General features: G+C 58.9%; 1 protein-coding gene across 2 annotated transcripts in view; it reads right to left on the minus strand.

The window, feature by feature from the left end:
- The window catches only part of DNAAF9 (dynein axonemal assembly factor 9), a 138,257-nt gene extending 131,255 nt beyond the window's left edge, over positions 1 to 7,002 (minus strand). For both annotated transcript variants that reach the window (XM_075128148.1, XM_048846391.2), the window contains exon 1: positions 6,846 to 7,002. In XM_075128148.1, the coding sequence (XP_074984249.1) occupies positions 6,846 to 6,946 (101 nt within the window). In that variant the 5' untranslated portion in view covers positions 6,947 to 7,002. The remainder of the gene's footprint in view (positions 1 to 6,845) is intronic.
- Between the last annotated feature and the right edge of the window lie 9,089 nt (positions 7,003 to 16,091).

Raw genomic sequence — 16,091 nt, forward strand, 5'->3', positions numbered from 1 at the left:
TCACGAAAGCTTATGCTCAAATAAATTGGTTAGTCTCTAAGGTGCCACAAGTACTCCTTTTCTCTTTGTGAATACAGACTAACACGGCTGTTACTCTGAAAATTGAAGTTTGACTACACAATGACTACAGTCCTGACAACACAGTGACTACCAGAACAAATGCCTCCGTCAAATATCTGTTTATCAGTACTTTGGATATCAAAGGTGATAAAGGAGGACACCTGGCTGCTCAAAAAATGAAATGTCCCCCACCCCCGAACTTCTCCTTAACTGGGGCCCAAAGGACACAAGAGCATCAACGACTGTAGGTTAGGTTGCACCCACATTAGTAAGAGGTGGTACATCAGCAGACCTAAAAATAATGAAAAGTAACTGAGTTATTACTTTGAGGAATTTGGCCCAAAGTTAGTTGCAGTTTGCCCATGCAAAAGCTGCACATGCTGTTAGCAAAATCCTTGTTATTGCTCTGTGAAGGTGTACAACTGATATCGAATACAGTAGTCCAGCACATTTGTTGGGTGTGGGCAAATCAAGAGTTGGAGCTACGAGTACAAATGTCAGGCAGACATATTCTAACAGGAGCTTATTTTTATTACAATTAAGAATCTCAATAATAATGGAAGGATTTAAGTACAAGTGAAGTTTTTCCCCAGGTGCAGATAACGAGAAAGCATATGCCAAGTGAGTATTACAACCAGAAAGGTTGCTGTTCTACTGTGAAGTATACTTTGACAGAGACTACTGATACCAGTTTACAGAGTAGACACTGGCCAGGCAAAATATATTTTTCTTATAGTTTGTACACAGGGAATGTAAAATAGTATATTTCTCTCTTGCTCTCACACACACGCACAAATGTTGTTTCTGCAGTTATTCTGGGTGACGTCTCTCTTGCTCCTGGGATAATTAAATCAGTCACTGATTACAAGAGACAAAGCCATGTCTTTATCTGTCACATCAGTGAAAGTCAAATGGTAATGGCATATGACTTTTGAAGGCTGAAGGGTAGTGGAGATGTCGTTTGAACCAAAATAAATAGTAACTAAGTTTGTGATGCTACTTCTACAGTTTGGGCAATTTACTATATTTGTGAATGATCACTGAACACAAAGGGACAGCATCTTTCAGCAGCCCAGCACTGTTGTTCTGAACAAATGCAGTGTTGGTTTGTATACATGCTTTTTCATCATGTACCAAAACAATGCATTCTTTAAATTAAGCTTTTTTTCTTACATAAATGAGTGATAATTAAGGGAAAATATAATATATTAAACCAGGGATAATCTATTTTTTATCAAGGTCCAAATTTCTTGGTCAAGGTATAGTCGAAGTCCAGACTCCAAGGAAAATAATAATAATAAAAAAAAAGATAAATAAAAGATTTCGGGGTCCATTCAAAAGCATCTGGTGGTCTAGATTTGGCCCACAGTCTGCCTATTAACTACCCCAGTACTAAACCCTGAGCATAATTATACTAATAAAGGGAAGTTGTGAGACAGAGACAAAGCTGTGGCAAGGAAGCACACTGAAGAAATGGGGTAAGAAAATAATGAGGATCATTAACAAAAAATCACCACTTGTCTGAACATCTGTTAATATATTGGTTCAATACCTTTCACTAAACTCATGGAGCTCTCTTGCACTCCCACTCTGCTGGTACTCAGCCAGTGGTCCAACAGTAGATTGCCAGCTGAAAAAAATGCAGATCTCTCTGGCTCCTCCTACTGCAGCCCCCAAACACCAATCAATACTCTCATTCTGATGAACCATGTGTCATTTGGTAGCAGAAGTATCGGCCAATGCACCATGACTGGTTTTCCCAACTGACGCATGGAAAAACCAGAGTGGGGGGCAACATATGAGAGTGAATTTGGCCAAGAGGAGAGGGTACGTGGGTGGGCCGAGACTGAAGTCTCATGTTGTACCGCCAGCTGAAGACAAAGGGGCATTTCAGAGTGGTAATGTAAGACAGAGACTTCTGTCTTGCTGGTTAAGAGAGCTGTAAAAGATAACTGCCATTCTATCTGAAGCAGTGTAAGACAAGCATAGCATGGACATAACGACACAATATTGTAACCACATAGATGAAAGAACAATCAATTGCTGTACTACCATTTGATTTCTTTAGTCTAGACAAAGATTTCACTCCTTGGCCAGTAGTTGTCAAGTAGATTTTTCAAGCACTGAGTATCACTACCTACTCATTTTGATGACAGGTAATTTAATTTTTTTTTTCTATTCACTTTCTCAAGACTTGGCTAAAAAAATTTCAACAATGATCTAAAAAAAGAAGTTGAAAAAAATCTTGGTGAAGCTTTGTGGGAAAATGACTAGAAAAAAATATTTGTTTTACTTTTTTCTCAACAACTAAGAAAAATCTTTACATTAAAAATAATATTTCACTAAGAAAGGTAACAAAAACATGCATCCCTCTCTTCTGTCCCCCTCACTCCATGAGTGTCACCCCTCCTGCCCTTGTCCATGCTCTTCCTTAGTACACTTACACCTGGGTCTGCAAACAGAAGTTCTATCACTAACTACATACTCCTGGATGCCATTCTGCACCAAAAAATTAAAAATTCTACACACAATATTTTAAAACGCTGCAAATTCTCCTACCTCTGGCACTACCCTGACACAACACAAAGGCCGGACCTGCCCCAGAAGCACAGTAGGGCCCTACCTCTCCGCGCCAGGTGCACCAGGAGTGGGCAGGAAGGCAGGCTCAGCACAGCAGGATCCAAGTGTGGAGGGGCTTAGTGTGGGGAGATCTGGGTGAGGAGAGGTATGAGTTGAGAGGGTTCTGTGCCGGACAATCTGGGTGCGGGAAGCTCAGTGGGGAATCCATAGGGGGGATCTGGATTGTTGGTGTGTTCTCGGTGCAACGGTAATAGGATTCTGCAGGGGGGTCCAGGTGAAGGTGGTTGGGACTCAGCAGGGGTGGGGGGGAAATAGAGCTCAGCAGGAGTCTCTGGGGGGTCCAGATGCTAGGGAAGTAGGATTAGGATCCAGGTGCAGCTGTTTGGGGCTTGGTGAGGTGGGGATGCGGGTGGCCCGCCAGGGTGGTGCAGGGGGAGTGGGGCTCATCGGGTGAGGGGGGGTTCTGAGTGCAGGGGGATGAGACTTAGTGGGAGGGTCTCAGTATGAAGGGGTCTGGATGCACGGGGGTTGGGCAGATGGGGGAGCAGCTCCCTGTACAGTGATCCCTCCCCCTGCACCTGAGGAGCGATGAGTGCAGGAAGCAGGGGGAAGATTGCAGAGCTTCCTGCAGCTGGGGGAGAAATCTGTTGGGGTGGTCTGACCCAGCCCCAGATGCCATGCAGGGGAAGAGGAAGTCCCACCCTCCGCAGCACAGCCAGGACTAGCAGCTGAGACTGGCACAGGGTAGGAGCCATGAGCTGGGTCTTCCCCAGTCCCGCCCCCTGCCCCAGAGTGATTTACCTCCCTGCTGGCTGCCCTGGGCACCCAACACATACTGCTGCGGAGGGTCGCATGACCGCTCTTCTGGCGTCCCTTTGCTTCCCCATCAGAAAGTCAGTTTTTCTGCAGGGAAGCAAAGAAATCTGCAGGGGACATAAATTCTACACATGTGCAGTGGCGCAGAATTCCCCCAGGAGTAGCCTACACCAGTATAGTTAAGGCAGTTAACAAAAAAAAAAAAAAATCTTTTGTGGATACAATAATACCTGTATGAAACTGCTTATAGATGTATAGCTTATTCTCTCTCCATATGGGAGTAAGCTATATCTGTACAAGGCACCTTTATACCAATATAAATGCATGCACACCTGTCAGTTGTACCAGTGCAACAATTTCAGTTAAAACAAAACGCCTCTAACCAACTACTCGTACAAAAATCTGCACATAGACCAGGCCTTGGCTGAAAACAAATATATCCACTACCATGCCTCCCTCCTGCCTGAACGTTCTTCATTTTTGGAATAAGTGCTCAACTAATTTTGTTAGTCCACCAGTTACATTAACCATCTCTAGTCCACAGGACAACCGTTTCAAAGATTTTTGGGAAGCAATCCACTTAAAAAGTCATAAAACTCTTCAAAGTGAAACACATACCTTTCAATGTGTTTTCAAAATGAGTCTCATATACAACATATATATAGTCCTCCATAATATATATCAAGAACAGCACAATTATACCAATACACAATGTAAACCTTCAGTAGGAATATGTCCTCAGCATCAAGAAATTTGGAGACAATTCCCTTAATCCCTCTACCCCCAACACACAGCCTCAGAAAAATTTCTGCAAAAACACAGTAGCATGTGCCTCAATGAATATTCAAGAGGTACTATGAAGGGCACTGAACATGAGGATTTTCCAATGAATGCCTATCTAAGATTCCCATTTAAGAAAGCTAGGAGACCTATTTTAGAATTTTGCTTTAATAGTACAGTACCTCTACCTCTCGTCTAAATATTTCATCTGTCAACGAACGCCATGACAGCCTTACTGAAGCACTTTAATAGACAGTGACTTTACATTTTTCCTACCTCTGAAGTAGTAACCTGTATTATAAAGTACAGATCACCAGTGTTATCCTTGTTTGTAAACTAAAGTAGACAGCTCTGCAAGGGTTACACAAGGGTGGGCAGCTATTTATAATTCTATAACAAATAAATTTAACTTGTATTGTTAGCTGAGATTTTTTGACCCAATATTTTCTTTAATATTTTTTGCATGAAAATACATGCTTTTTTAAAATTAAATCTGGTTCTATCCTACACACACACAAAAATCAATCTCATTAAGAGCCAAGCAATACATCAATTTTTGAAACAACACACTTCTTGGAAGACTTCTTTTAGCAGTTAAGTATTCATTAAATTTTTTTAAGACAATTTAAGATTCTTTATTCCATTTTCCTGATACAGTGCCCAGGATTTCAGCTATGAATGCCAATTTCCCAAGCACCCTACAGAAGTCCAGAAACTCTGAAGCACATGGAAGAGATCCAAGAAAAGTTATCTTGGGATGTTTCTCCATGATGATATACTCTAATAATTTTCCATTTGAGTTTGGGGGAGCAGGACTGTTTTGTTTTATTTTAAAGTTACTTCTATTAGCTACCACAATTCTTATTGGCAGTCTGGGAGTATTCATTGCAAACAGACTTTTTTCCTCCCCATTTGAATTGAAACAGTTACAGTGCATGAAGTGAAATGGAGTGCCAAAGCAGAAAAAATTAGCAGATGACATTTGGCATGTTAGTGGGAGGAGTTACAGATGCTGGCTGGATATGCTAAGGCAGCTCAAGACTCACAGATGTTTCTAAGGAATCAGAAATTCTCCAGGCAGCACTGAAACAGGATCACATATTCCAAGGTCACTTGTTCCCCTAAGCAAAGAAGCTTGAACAGAAACCATTTTCTCTTTTAGTAAATGAAAATTAAACCATATGGACTCAAAAGAACACCTTGTTATTTCAAATTTTACAATATATACTTTCCATTTTCAAACAAAAATGAAGCAGTGTTAATTTTAAAACATCAGATTTCAACATCAACAGCTGAAGGACAAGCAGTTTCAAAGAATAAGATTCCCCTTTCTCCTCCCCATCTCTCATAACTAATTCAATTTCCCACTACACACGAAAGAATTTAACCTTCACACAACAGCTTTCTTAATACACTGCAGAAAAACTGAAAGACCACCATTCTTTGAGCTAGCCTTGGAGGATTTAACACACAGGCATATACCCTTAAAGAATGGCAGTCCCATTTTTGGCTACTTTATGCATTGCTTAGGAAAAAAGAGGAAGACATTACAAAAAATATTCATTTAGCCATTTTAATTTTGGTAGCTCTGCAAAACATTTTGTGGTGGCATTTTGGGTGCTGCATATGCTAGATCCCTGTTACTCTAGTGTCTAGTTTATGTAGTGAACTGCTGCCATATACTGCATTTTAATTATCCAGAGCCTCTGGCACCTCATCCTGTTCATGGTACTTTATAATCAAAACACCCACGTGCTCCCTCTCAGCTAGGCTACTGGAATCGGGTAAGAAAAAATGGACAGAGCCCTAGCAACCCAACAACAGCAGCGCCCGGACCTAACGCCTACAATGCCAAGGGAACACCCCCCCCCCGCGCACCCCCATGCTCTGGCTCTCCACACCCCATTTCAACCCCCCACCATGCACACCACCCTTATTGCCCATCCCTCTACACCACCCCCAAGCCACCCCTTTCTCATAGACCACCCTATGCTCCTAATCCCCTCCCCCAATCCCACACCCCCACCCCCTACAACTACGCCCCCGGCCTATAATGACCCCACCATTCCCAACTAACCACCCCTCCCCCGCAGGTCCCTCCCCCACCCCCCATGACTCCCTATGCCTCTGCCCCACCCCCCCAGGTCCTCCCATGTCACTGCCCCACTCCCCCCCCCGGATGCAGATGCCCCGCTCCCACTCCCCGAACCCTCCCCCACCATTCCCCAGACCCCCAACCACCCCTGCCCCGCCCCCGCAACGCCCCCCCTGACCCCAACCACCCCTGCCCCGCCGTGCCCCAATACTCAGACCCCCACCACTCCTGCCCCGCCCCCTCAGAGCCCAACCCCGGACCCAAACCACCCCTGCCCCGCCCCCGCAGCGCCCCACCTGACCCCAACCACCCCTGCCCCGCCCCCCCGCCGTGCCCCAATACTCAGACCCCCACCACTCCTGCCCCGCCCCCTCAGAGCCCAACCCCGGACCCAAACCACCCCTGCCCCGCCCCCGCAGCGCCCCACCCCCACTCCTCAGACCCCCACCACCCCTGCCCCGCCCCCACTCCTCAGACCCCCGCCACCCCTCCAGTCCCCAGGCGGGGCCGTTACCTAACGACGGACTCGGCGCCGCCGCGGGGCCTGGAGCGGCCCCTCCGCAGAGCGGCGGGCGGCGGGGGCAGCAGCAGCGGCGAGCGGGGCGACAGGGCCATTGTGCGCGCGGAGCCGGGCGCGGAGCGCAGGGGCCGCTGCTCGGAGCCGGGCGGGGCCGGCTCGCCCCGGGAGTCTGGGAGGGGGCGGGGCGAGAGCCGGACCGCACCACCCCGCCCGCTGGGGGGGGGGAGAGCGCGCCCGCTCTCCGCCCGCAGCCCGGACTGAGGAGACCCCGACCCCGAGGAGGAAAGAGGTGTCCCCGATACCGCCTCGGCCCGGCCCGGCCCGGCGGAGTAACCGATACCCCCCCCGCTACTGACAATGGTACCGCCCGGCAACCGGGGGGGATGCAAACCTGAGCGTCCCGCCCCTCACCTACCCCACGGCCCCCCCCAAACCACCCCCCAGCCCCGCCCCAGCTCCCCGTCACCTCCCTCGGCCCCCCAAACCACCCCCCAGCCCCGCCACAGATCCCCCAAACCACCCCCCAGCCCCGCCCCAGCTCCCCGTCACCTCCCTCGGCCCCCCCCAAACCACCCCCCAGCCCCGCCCCAGCTCCCCCAAACCACCCCCCAGCCCCGCCCCAGCTCCCCGTCACCTCCCTCAGCCCCCCAAACCACCCCCCAGCCCCGCCCCAGCTCCCCGTCACCTCCCTCAGCCCCCCAAACCACCCCCCAGCCCCGCCCCAGATCCCCCAAACCACCCCCCAGCCCCGCCCCAGCTCCCCGTCACCTCCCTCGGCCCCCCAAACCACCCCCCAGCCCCGCCACAGATCCCCCAAACCACCCCCCAGCCCCGCCCCAGCTCCCCGTCACCTCCCTCGGCCCCCCAAACCACCCCCCAGCCCCGCCCCAGCTCCCCGTCACCTCCCTCAGCCCCCCAAACCACCCCCCAGCCCCGCCCCAGATCCCCCAAACCACCCCCCAGCCCCGCCCCAGCTCCCCGTCACCTCCCTCGGCCCCCCAAACCACCCCCCAGCCCCGCCACAGATCCCCCAAACCACCCCCCAGCCCCGCCCCAGCTCCCCGTCACCTCCCTCGGCCCCCCAAACCACCCCCCAGCCCCACCCCAAATCCCCCAAACCACCCCCCAGCCCCGCCCCAGCTCCCCGTCACCTCCCTCAGCCCCCCAAACCACCCCCCAGCCCCGCCCCAGCTCCCCGTCACCTCCCTCGGCCCCCCAAACCACCCCCCAGCCCCGCCACAGATCCCCCAAACCACCCCCCAGCCCCGCCCCAGCTCCCCGTCACCTCCCTCGGCCCCCCAAACCACCCCCCAGCCCCACCCCAAATCCCCCAAACCACCCCCCAGCCCCGCCCCAGCTCCCCGTCACCTCCCTCAGCCCCCCAAACCACCCCCCAGCCCCGCCCCAGCTCCCCGTCACCTCCCTCGGCCCCCCAAACCACCCCCCAGCCCCGCCACAGATCCCCCAAACCACCCCCCAGCCCCGCCCCAGCTCCCCGTCACCTCCCTCGGCCCCCCAAACCACCCCCCAGCCCCGCCCCAGCTCCCCCAAACCACCCCCCAGCCCCGCCCCAGCTCCCCGTCACCTCCCTCAGCCCCCCAAACCACCCCCCAGCCCCGCCCCAGCTCCCCGTCACCTCCCTCAGCCCCCCAAACCACCCCCCAGCCCCGCCCCAGATCCCCCAAACCACCCCCCAGCCCCGCCCCAGCTCCCCGTCACCTCCCTCGGCCCCCCAAACCACCCCCCAGCCCCGCCACAGATCCCCCAAACCACCCCCCAGCCCCGCCTCAGCTCCCCGTCACCTCCCTCGGCCCCCCAAACCACCCCCCAGCCCCGCCACAGATCCCCCAAACCACCCCCCAGCCCCGCCCCAGCTCCCCGTCACCTCCCTCGGCCCCCCAAACCACCCCCCAGCCCCACCCCAGATCCCCCAAACCACCCCCCAGCCCCGCCCCAGCTCCCCGTCACCTCCCTCAGCCCCCCAAACCACCCCCCAGCCCCGCCCCAGCTCCCCGTCACCTCCCTCGGCCCCCCAAACCACCCCCCAGCCCCGCCACAGATCCCCCAAACCACCCCCCAGCCCCGCCCCAGCTCCCCGTCACCTCCCTCGGCCCCCCAAACCACCCCCCAGCCCCGCCACAGATCCCCCAAACCACCCCCCAGCCCCGCCCCAGCTCCCCGTCACCTCCCTCGGCCCCCCCCAAACCACCCCCCAGCCCCGCCCCAGATCCCCCAAACCACCCCCCAGCCCCGCCCCAGCTCCCCGTCACCTCCCTCGGCCCCCCCCAAACCACCCCCCAGCCCCGCCCCAGCTCCCCGTCACCTCCCTCGGCCCCCCCCAAACCACCCCCCAGCCCCGCCCCAGATCCCCCAAACCACCCCCCAGCCCCGCCCCAGCTCCCCGTCACCTCCCTCGGCCCCCCCGAAACCACCCCCCAGCCCCGCCCCAGATCCCCCAAACCACCCCCCAGCCCCGCCCCAGCTCCCTGTCACCTCCCTCGGCCCCCCCGCAAACCACCCCCCAGCTCCGCCCCAGATCCCCCTTACCTCCCTCGGCCCCCCCAAACCACCCCCCAGCCGCGCCCCAGATCCCCCAAACCACCCCCCAGCCCCGCCCCAGCTCCCCGTCACCTCCCTCGGCCCCCCAAACCACCCCCCAGCCCCGCCCCAGATCCCCCTTACCTCCCTCGCCCCCCAAACCACCCCCCAGCCCCGCCCCAGCTCCCCGTCACCTCCCTCGGCCCCCCAAACCACCCCCCAGCCCCGCCCCAGATCCCCCTTACCTCCCTCGGCCCCCCAAACCACCCCCCAGCCCCGCCCCAGCTCCCCGTCACCTCCCTCGGCTCCCCAAATCACCCCCCAGCCCCACCCCAGATCCCCCTTACCTCCCTCGGCCCCCCCCAAACCACCCCCCAGCCCCGCCACAGATCCCCCAAACCACCCCCCAGCCCCGCCCCAGCTCCCCGTCACCTCCCTCAGCCCCCCAAACCACCCCCCAGCCCCGCCCCTGCTCCCCGTCACCTCCCTCGGCCCCCCAAACCACCCCCCAGCCCCGCCACAGATCCCCCTTACCTCCCTCGGCCCCCCAAACCACCCCCCAGCCCCGCCACAGATCCCCCAAACCACCCCCCAGCCCCGCCCCAGCTCCCCGTCACCTCCCTCGGCCCCCCAAACCACCCCCCAGCCCCGCCACAGATCCCCCTTACCTCCCTCGGCCCCCCAAACCACCCCCCAGCTCCGCCCCAGCTCCCCGTCACCTCCCTCGGCCCCCCAAACCACCCCCCAGCCCCGCCACAGATCCCCGTCACCTCCCTCGGCCCCCCAAACCACCCCCCAGCCCCGCCACAGATCCCCCAAACCACCCCCCAGCCCCGCCCCAGCTCCCCGTCACCTCCCTCAGCCCCCCAAACCACCCTCCAGCCCCGCCCCAGCTCCCCGTCACCTCCCTCGGCCCCCCAAACCACCCCCCAGCCCCGCCCCAGCTCCCCGTCACCTCCCTCAGCCCCCCAAACCACCCCCCAGCCCCGCCCCAGATCCCCCAAACCACCCCCCAGCCCCGCCCCAGCTCCCCGTCACCTCCCTCGGCCCCCCAAACCACCCCCCAGCCCCGCCCCAGATCCCCCAAACCACCCCCCAGCCCCGCCCCAGCTCCCCGTCACCTCCCTCGGCCCCCCAAACCACCCCCCAGCCCCGCCCCAGATCCCCCTTACCTCCCTCGGCCCCCCCCAAACCACCGCCCAGCCCCGCCCCAGATCCCCCAAACCACCCCCCAGCCCCGCCCCAGCTCCCCGTCACCTCCCTCGGCCCCCTCCCAAACCACCCCCCAGCCCCGCCACAGATCCCCCAAACCACCCCCCAGCCCCGCCCCAGCTCCCCGTCACCTCCCTCGGCCCCCCAAACCAGCCCCGCCCCAGATCCCCCTTACCTCCCTCGGCCCCCCCCAAACCACCCCCCAGCCCCGCCCCAGCTCCCCGTCACCTCCCTCGGCCCCCCAAACCACCCCCCAGCCCCGCCACAGATCCCCCTTACCTCCCTCGGCCCCCCAAACCACCCCCCAGCTCCGCCCCAGCTCCCCGTCACCTCCCTCAGCCCCCCCAAACCACCCCCCAGCCCCGCCCCAGCTCCCCGTCACCTCCCTCGCCCCCCCAAACCACCCCCCAGCCCCGCCCCAGATCCCCCTTACCTCCCTCGGCCCCCCCAAACCACCCCCCAGCCCCGCCCCAGCTCCCCGTCACCTCCCTCGCCCCCCCAAACCACCCCCCAGCCCCGCCACAGATCCCCCTTACCTCCCTCGGCCCCCCCAAACCACCCCCCAGCCCCGCCCCAGCTCCCCGTCACCTCCCTCGGCCCCCCAAACCACCCCCCAGCCCCGCCCCAGATCCCCCAAACCACCCCCCAGCCCCGCCCCAGCTCCCCGTCACCTCCCTCGGCCCCCCAAACCACCCCCCAGCCCCGCCCCAGATCCCCCTTACCTCCCTCGGCCCCCCCCAAACCACCCCCCAGCCCCGCCCCAGATCCCCCAAACCCCCCCCCAGCCCCGCCCCAGCTCCCCGTCACCTCCCTCGGCCCCCCAAACCACCCCCCAGCCCCGCCCCAGCTCCCCGTCACCTCCCTCGGCCCCCCAAACCACCCCCCAGCCCCGCCCCAGATCCCCCAAACCACCCCCCAGCCCCGCCCCAGCTCCCCGTCACCTCCCTCGGCCCCCCAAACCACCCCCCAGCCCCGCCCCAGCTCCCCGTCACCTCCCTCGGCCCCCCAAACCACCCCCCAGCCCCGCCCCAGCTCCCCGTCACCTCCCTCGGCCCCCCAAACCACCCCCCAGCCCCGCCCCAGCTCCCCGTCACCTCCCTCGGCCCCCCAAACCACCCCCCAGCCCCGCCCCAGCTCCCCGTCACCTCCCTCGGCCCCCCGAACCACCCCCCAGCCCCGCCCCAGCTCCCCGTCACCTCCCTCGGCCCCCCAAACCACCCCCCAGCCCCGCCCCAGCTCCCCGTCACCTCCCTCGGCCCCCCAAACCACCCCCCAGCCCCGCCCCAGATCCCCCTTACCTCCCTCGGCCCCCCAAACCACCCCCCAGCCCCGCCCCAGATCCCCCTTACCTCCCTCGGCCCCCCCCAAACCACCCCCCAGCCCCGCCCCAGCTCCCCGTCACCTCCCTCGGCCCCCCAAACCACCCCCCAGCCCCGCCCCAGATCCCCCAAACCACCCCCCAGCCCCGCCCCAGCTCCCCGTCACCTCCCTCGGCCCCCCAAACCACCCCCCAGCCCCGCCCCAGATCCCCCTTACCTCCCTCGGCCCCCCCCAAACCACCCCCCAGCCCCGCCCCAGATCCCCCAAACCACCCCCCAGCCCCGCCCCAGCTCCCCGTCACCTCCCTCGGCCCCCCAAACCACCCCCCAGCCCCGCCCCAGATCCCCGTCACCTCCCTCGGCCCCCCAAACCACCCCCCAGCCCCGCCCCAGATCCCCCAAACCACCCCCCAGCCCCGCCCCAGCTCCCCGTCACCTCCCTCGGCCCCCCAAACCACCCCCCAGCCCCGCCCCAGCTCCCCGTCACCTCCCTCGGCCCCCCAAACCACCCCCCAGCCCCGCCCCAGCTCCCCGTCACCTCCCTCGGCCCCCCGAACCACCCCCCAGCCCCGCCCCAGCTCCCCGTCACCTCCCTCGGCCCCCCGAACCACCCCCCAGCCCCGCCCCAGCTCCCCGTCACCTCCCTCGGCTCCCCAAACCACCCCCCAGCCCCGCCACAGATCCCCCAAACCACCCCCCAGCCCCGCCCCAGCTCCCCGTCACCTCCCTCGGCCCCCCAAACCACCCCCCAGCCCCGCCACAGATCCCCCTTACCTCCCTCGGCCCCCCCCAAACCACCCCCCAGCCCCTCCCAGCTCCCCGTCACCTCCCTCGTCCCCCCAAACCACCCCCCTGCCCCGCCACAGATCCCCCTTACCTCCCTCGGCCCCCCAAACCACCCCCCAGCTCCGCCCCCGCTCCCCGTCACCTCCCTCAGCCCCCCCAAACCACCCCCCAGCCCTGCCCCAGCTCCCCGTCACCTCCCTCGCCCCCCCAAACCACCCCCCAGCCCCGCCCCAGATCCCCCTTACCTCCCTCGGCCCCCCAAACCACCCCCCAGCCCCGCCCCAGATCCCCGTCACCTCCCTCGGCCCCCCAAACCACCCCCCAGCCCCGCCACAGATCCCCCTTACCTCCCTTGGCCCCCCCAAACCACCCCCCAGCCCCGCCCCAGCTCCCCGTCACCTCCCTCGGCCCCCCAACCACCCCTTAGCCCCGCCCCAGCTCCCCGTCACCTCCCTCGGCACCCCAAACCACCCCCCAGCCCCGCCCCAGCTCCTCGTCACCTCCCTCGCCCCCCCCCGAACCACCCCCCAGCCCCGCCCCAGCTCCCCATCACCTCCCTCGACCCCCCCTGAACCACCCCCCAGCCCCGCCCCAGCTCCCCGTCACCTCCCTCGGCCCCCTCAAACCACCCCCCAGCCCCGCCCCAGCTCCCCGTTACCTCCCTCGGCCCCTCCAAACCACTCCCCAGCCCCGCCCCAACTCCCCGTCACCTCCCTCGGCCCCCCCAAAACACCCCCCAGCCCCGCCCCAGCTCCCCCAAAACACCCACTTACCCCTCCCCACTTCCCCGGCCCCCCCAAAACGCCCCCCCAAAACACCGCCCTTGCCCCGCCCCAGCTCCCCGTCACCTCCCTCGGACCCCCAAAACCACCCCCTTATCTCCGTCCCGGCTCCCCGTCACCTCCCTCGGCATGCGGATGATACTAAACTGGGAGGAGTGGTAGATACGCTGGAGGGGAGGGATAGGATACAGAAGGACCTAGACAAATTGGAGGATTGGGCCAAAAGAAATCTGATGAGGTTCAATAAGGATAAGTGCAGGGTCCTGCACTTAGGACGGAAGAACCCAATGCACCGCTACAGACTAGGGACCGAATGGCTAGGCAGCAGTTCTGCGGAAAAGGACCTAGGGGTGACAGTGGACGAGAAGCTGGATATGAGTCAGCAGTGTGCCCTTGTTGCCAAGAAGGCCAATGGCATTTTGGGATGTATAAGTAGGGGCATAGCGAGCAGATCGAGGGACGTGATCGTTCCCCTCTATTCGACATTGGGGAGGCCTCATCTGGAGTACTGTGTCCAGTTTTGGGCCCCACACTTCAAGAAGGATGTGGATAAATTGGAGAGAGTCCAGCGAAGGGCAACAAAAATGATTAGGGGTCTGGAACACATGACTTATGAGGAGAGGCTGAGGGAGCTGGGATTGTTTAGCCTGCAGAAGAGAAGAATGAGGGGGGATTTGATAGCTGCTTTCAACTACCTGAAAGGGGGTTCCAAAGAGGATGGCTCTAGACTGTTCTCAATGGTAGCAGATGACAGAACGAGGAGTAATGGTCTCAAGTTGCAGTGGGGGAGGTTTAGATTGGATATTAGGAAAAACTTTTTCACTAAGAGGGTGGTGAAACACTGGAATGCGTTACCTAGGGAGGTGGTAGAATCTCCTTCCTTAGAGGTTTTTAAGGTCAGGCTTGACAAAGCCCTGGCTGGGATGATTTAACTGGGAATTGGTCCTGCTTCGAGCAGGGGGTTGGACTAGATGACCTTCTGGGGTCCCTTCCAACCCTTATATTCTATGATTCTATGATCCCCAAAACACCCCCATTGCCCCACCCCAGCTCCGTGTCACCTCCCTCAGCCCTCCTCAAAAGACCCCCAGGACCCCATCACCTCCCTCAGCCCTGCCCCCAGGATTCCCCAAACCATCCCCAGTCCTGCTCCCAGATTCCTGTCACCTCCCTCAACCCCACCCCACTCCTGCCCCCAGCCCCACTAAACTAGCCCCGCCCACAGAACCCTGTCACCTCTGTCAGCCCACAAACCACCACCCTGCCCAGCTCCAGCCCCACTCCCCAACCCCAGCCCGCTGTAATTCCTTAGTTCTATGCTTTAAAGGTTTGGAGTAATTAGGGCATGTCCTGGTGCAACCTTAACTGTCAGTAAATGAATTTTTGTTTGTATTGACTTTGTATACTGTCCCTTCTGACCTTAAAGTCTATGAGCATTGATGAAAAATGAAACTTTTAGCACACACCAAAACGGGGGGGGAGGGGGACAAAAAAGGAACATACATTGCTCACTGTAGCAGAGAAGTGGAGGAAGTACTTGCAATCCTTCCACGTTTTCCTAGAAGCAGTGTCTCAGATACATCAGGAACACTGAAATCCTCCACACTGTCATGTGTGGCAGGGGGTCAATATCCACTGGCTCCAGTCAGCCAGTTACATTGCAAAGCTCTGTGCCAGGGAGCTCATAAAGATCTGTGGTTTAACCTCAAACTACAGGTGCTCAGCTGGCCACGTGGCAGAGAGGCCCATGCCTAGAAATCAAGCCAGCAAGCCACAGATGCTGAGGCAGTACATTCATAGTGGATTAGTTTCTGGGCCTTGACATCAGCTAAGCAAGCTAGGGATGCTCAACTCGTGACCTCCCAAGGGGCCTGAGTCTTCACTTCAGCCCCGCAAGTTAAAGATTCTGACCCATTGATCTCATGTAAGCCACTGACCTCACAGTAGCCTGCCCCGGGAGCAGCACCGCAGTCTGACAAGCGCCTTTACTTTGGCATCATTGCAGCAATTTAGAAACGCTGAGCCACAAATCCTCCCAAAGACTGTGCCTTGGTTTTAGCCCGGCAAGCTAACGGTGCTGAGCAAGAGCAGTCACAGAAGCCACTGCCGGAACAGTTTCCACAGAAGACTCCGATGCTTAGCCAGTAACCCCACAAAGACAAAAACCCTTCTCTCTGTCCACACGCTATTCCTAGGTGCTCTAATCCGCAAGGGTGGCTTTGGCTACCATCTTTATGCTGACAAGTCACAAACCTTACCTCCCTGCTCATGGCCTATCTCAGTCTCCTGTCTTTCTTACATGGCTTCTTGATTGTCCAAGCTCAACATGGCCTACCCGAGATTTTGATCTCCCTGTCCCAAGCCCTTGCTTCTGCCCCCTTTCTCTATCACCATGGACATCACACCAACATAATCCAAACGCCACAGGCCTGTAACCGGGGTTTCACTTCTGACTTGGCCCCCCTCTCAACCCAACATCCAGACTATGTCTAAGCCTGGCTGCCTTTTCCTACATTATTTCTCAAATATCTGACCTTTTCTATGTGTCCAGACTGCAACTGTCTAGTCTAGGCCCACCCTGCACCTCAACTACTGTAATCTCT

The sequence above is a fragment of the Caretta caretta genome, chromosome 4 (genome assembly GCF_965140235.1).
Source record: "Caretta caretta isolate rCarCar2 chromosome 4, rCarCar1.hap1, whole genome shotgun sequence".
Classification (NCBI taxonomy): domain Eukaryota; kingdom Metazoa; phylum Chordata; order Testudines; family Cheloniidae; genus Caretta; species Caretta caretta.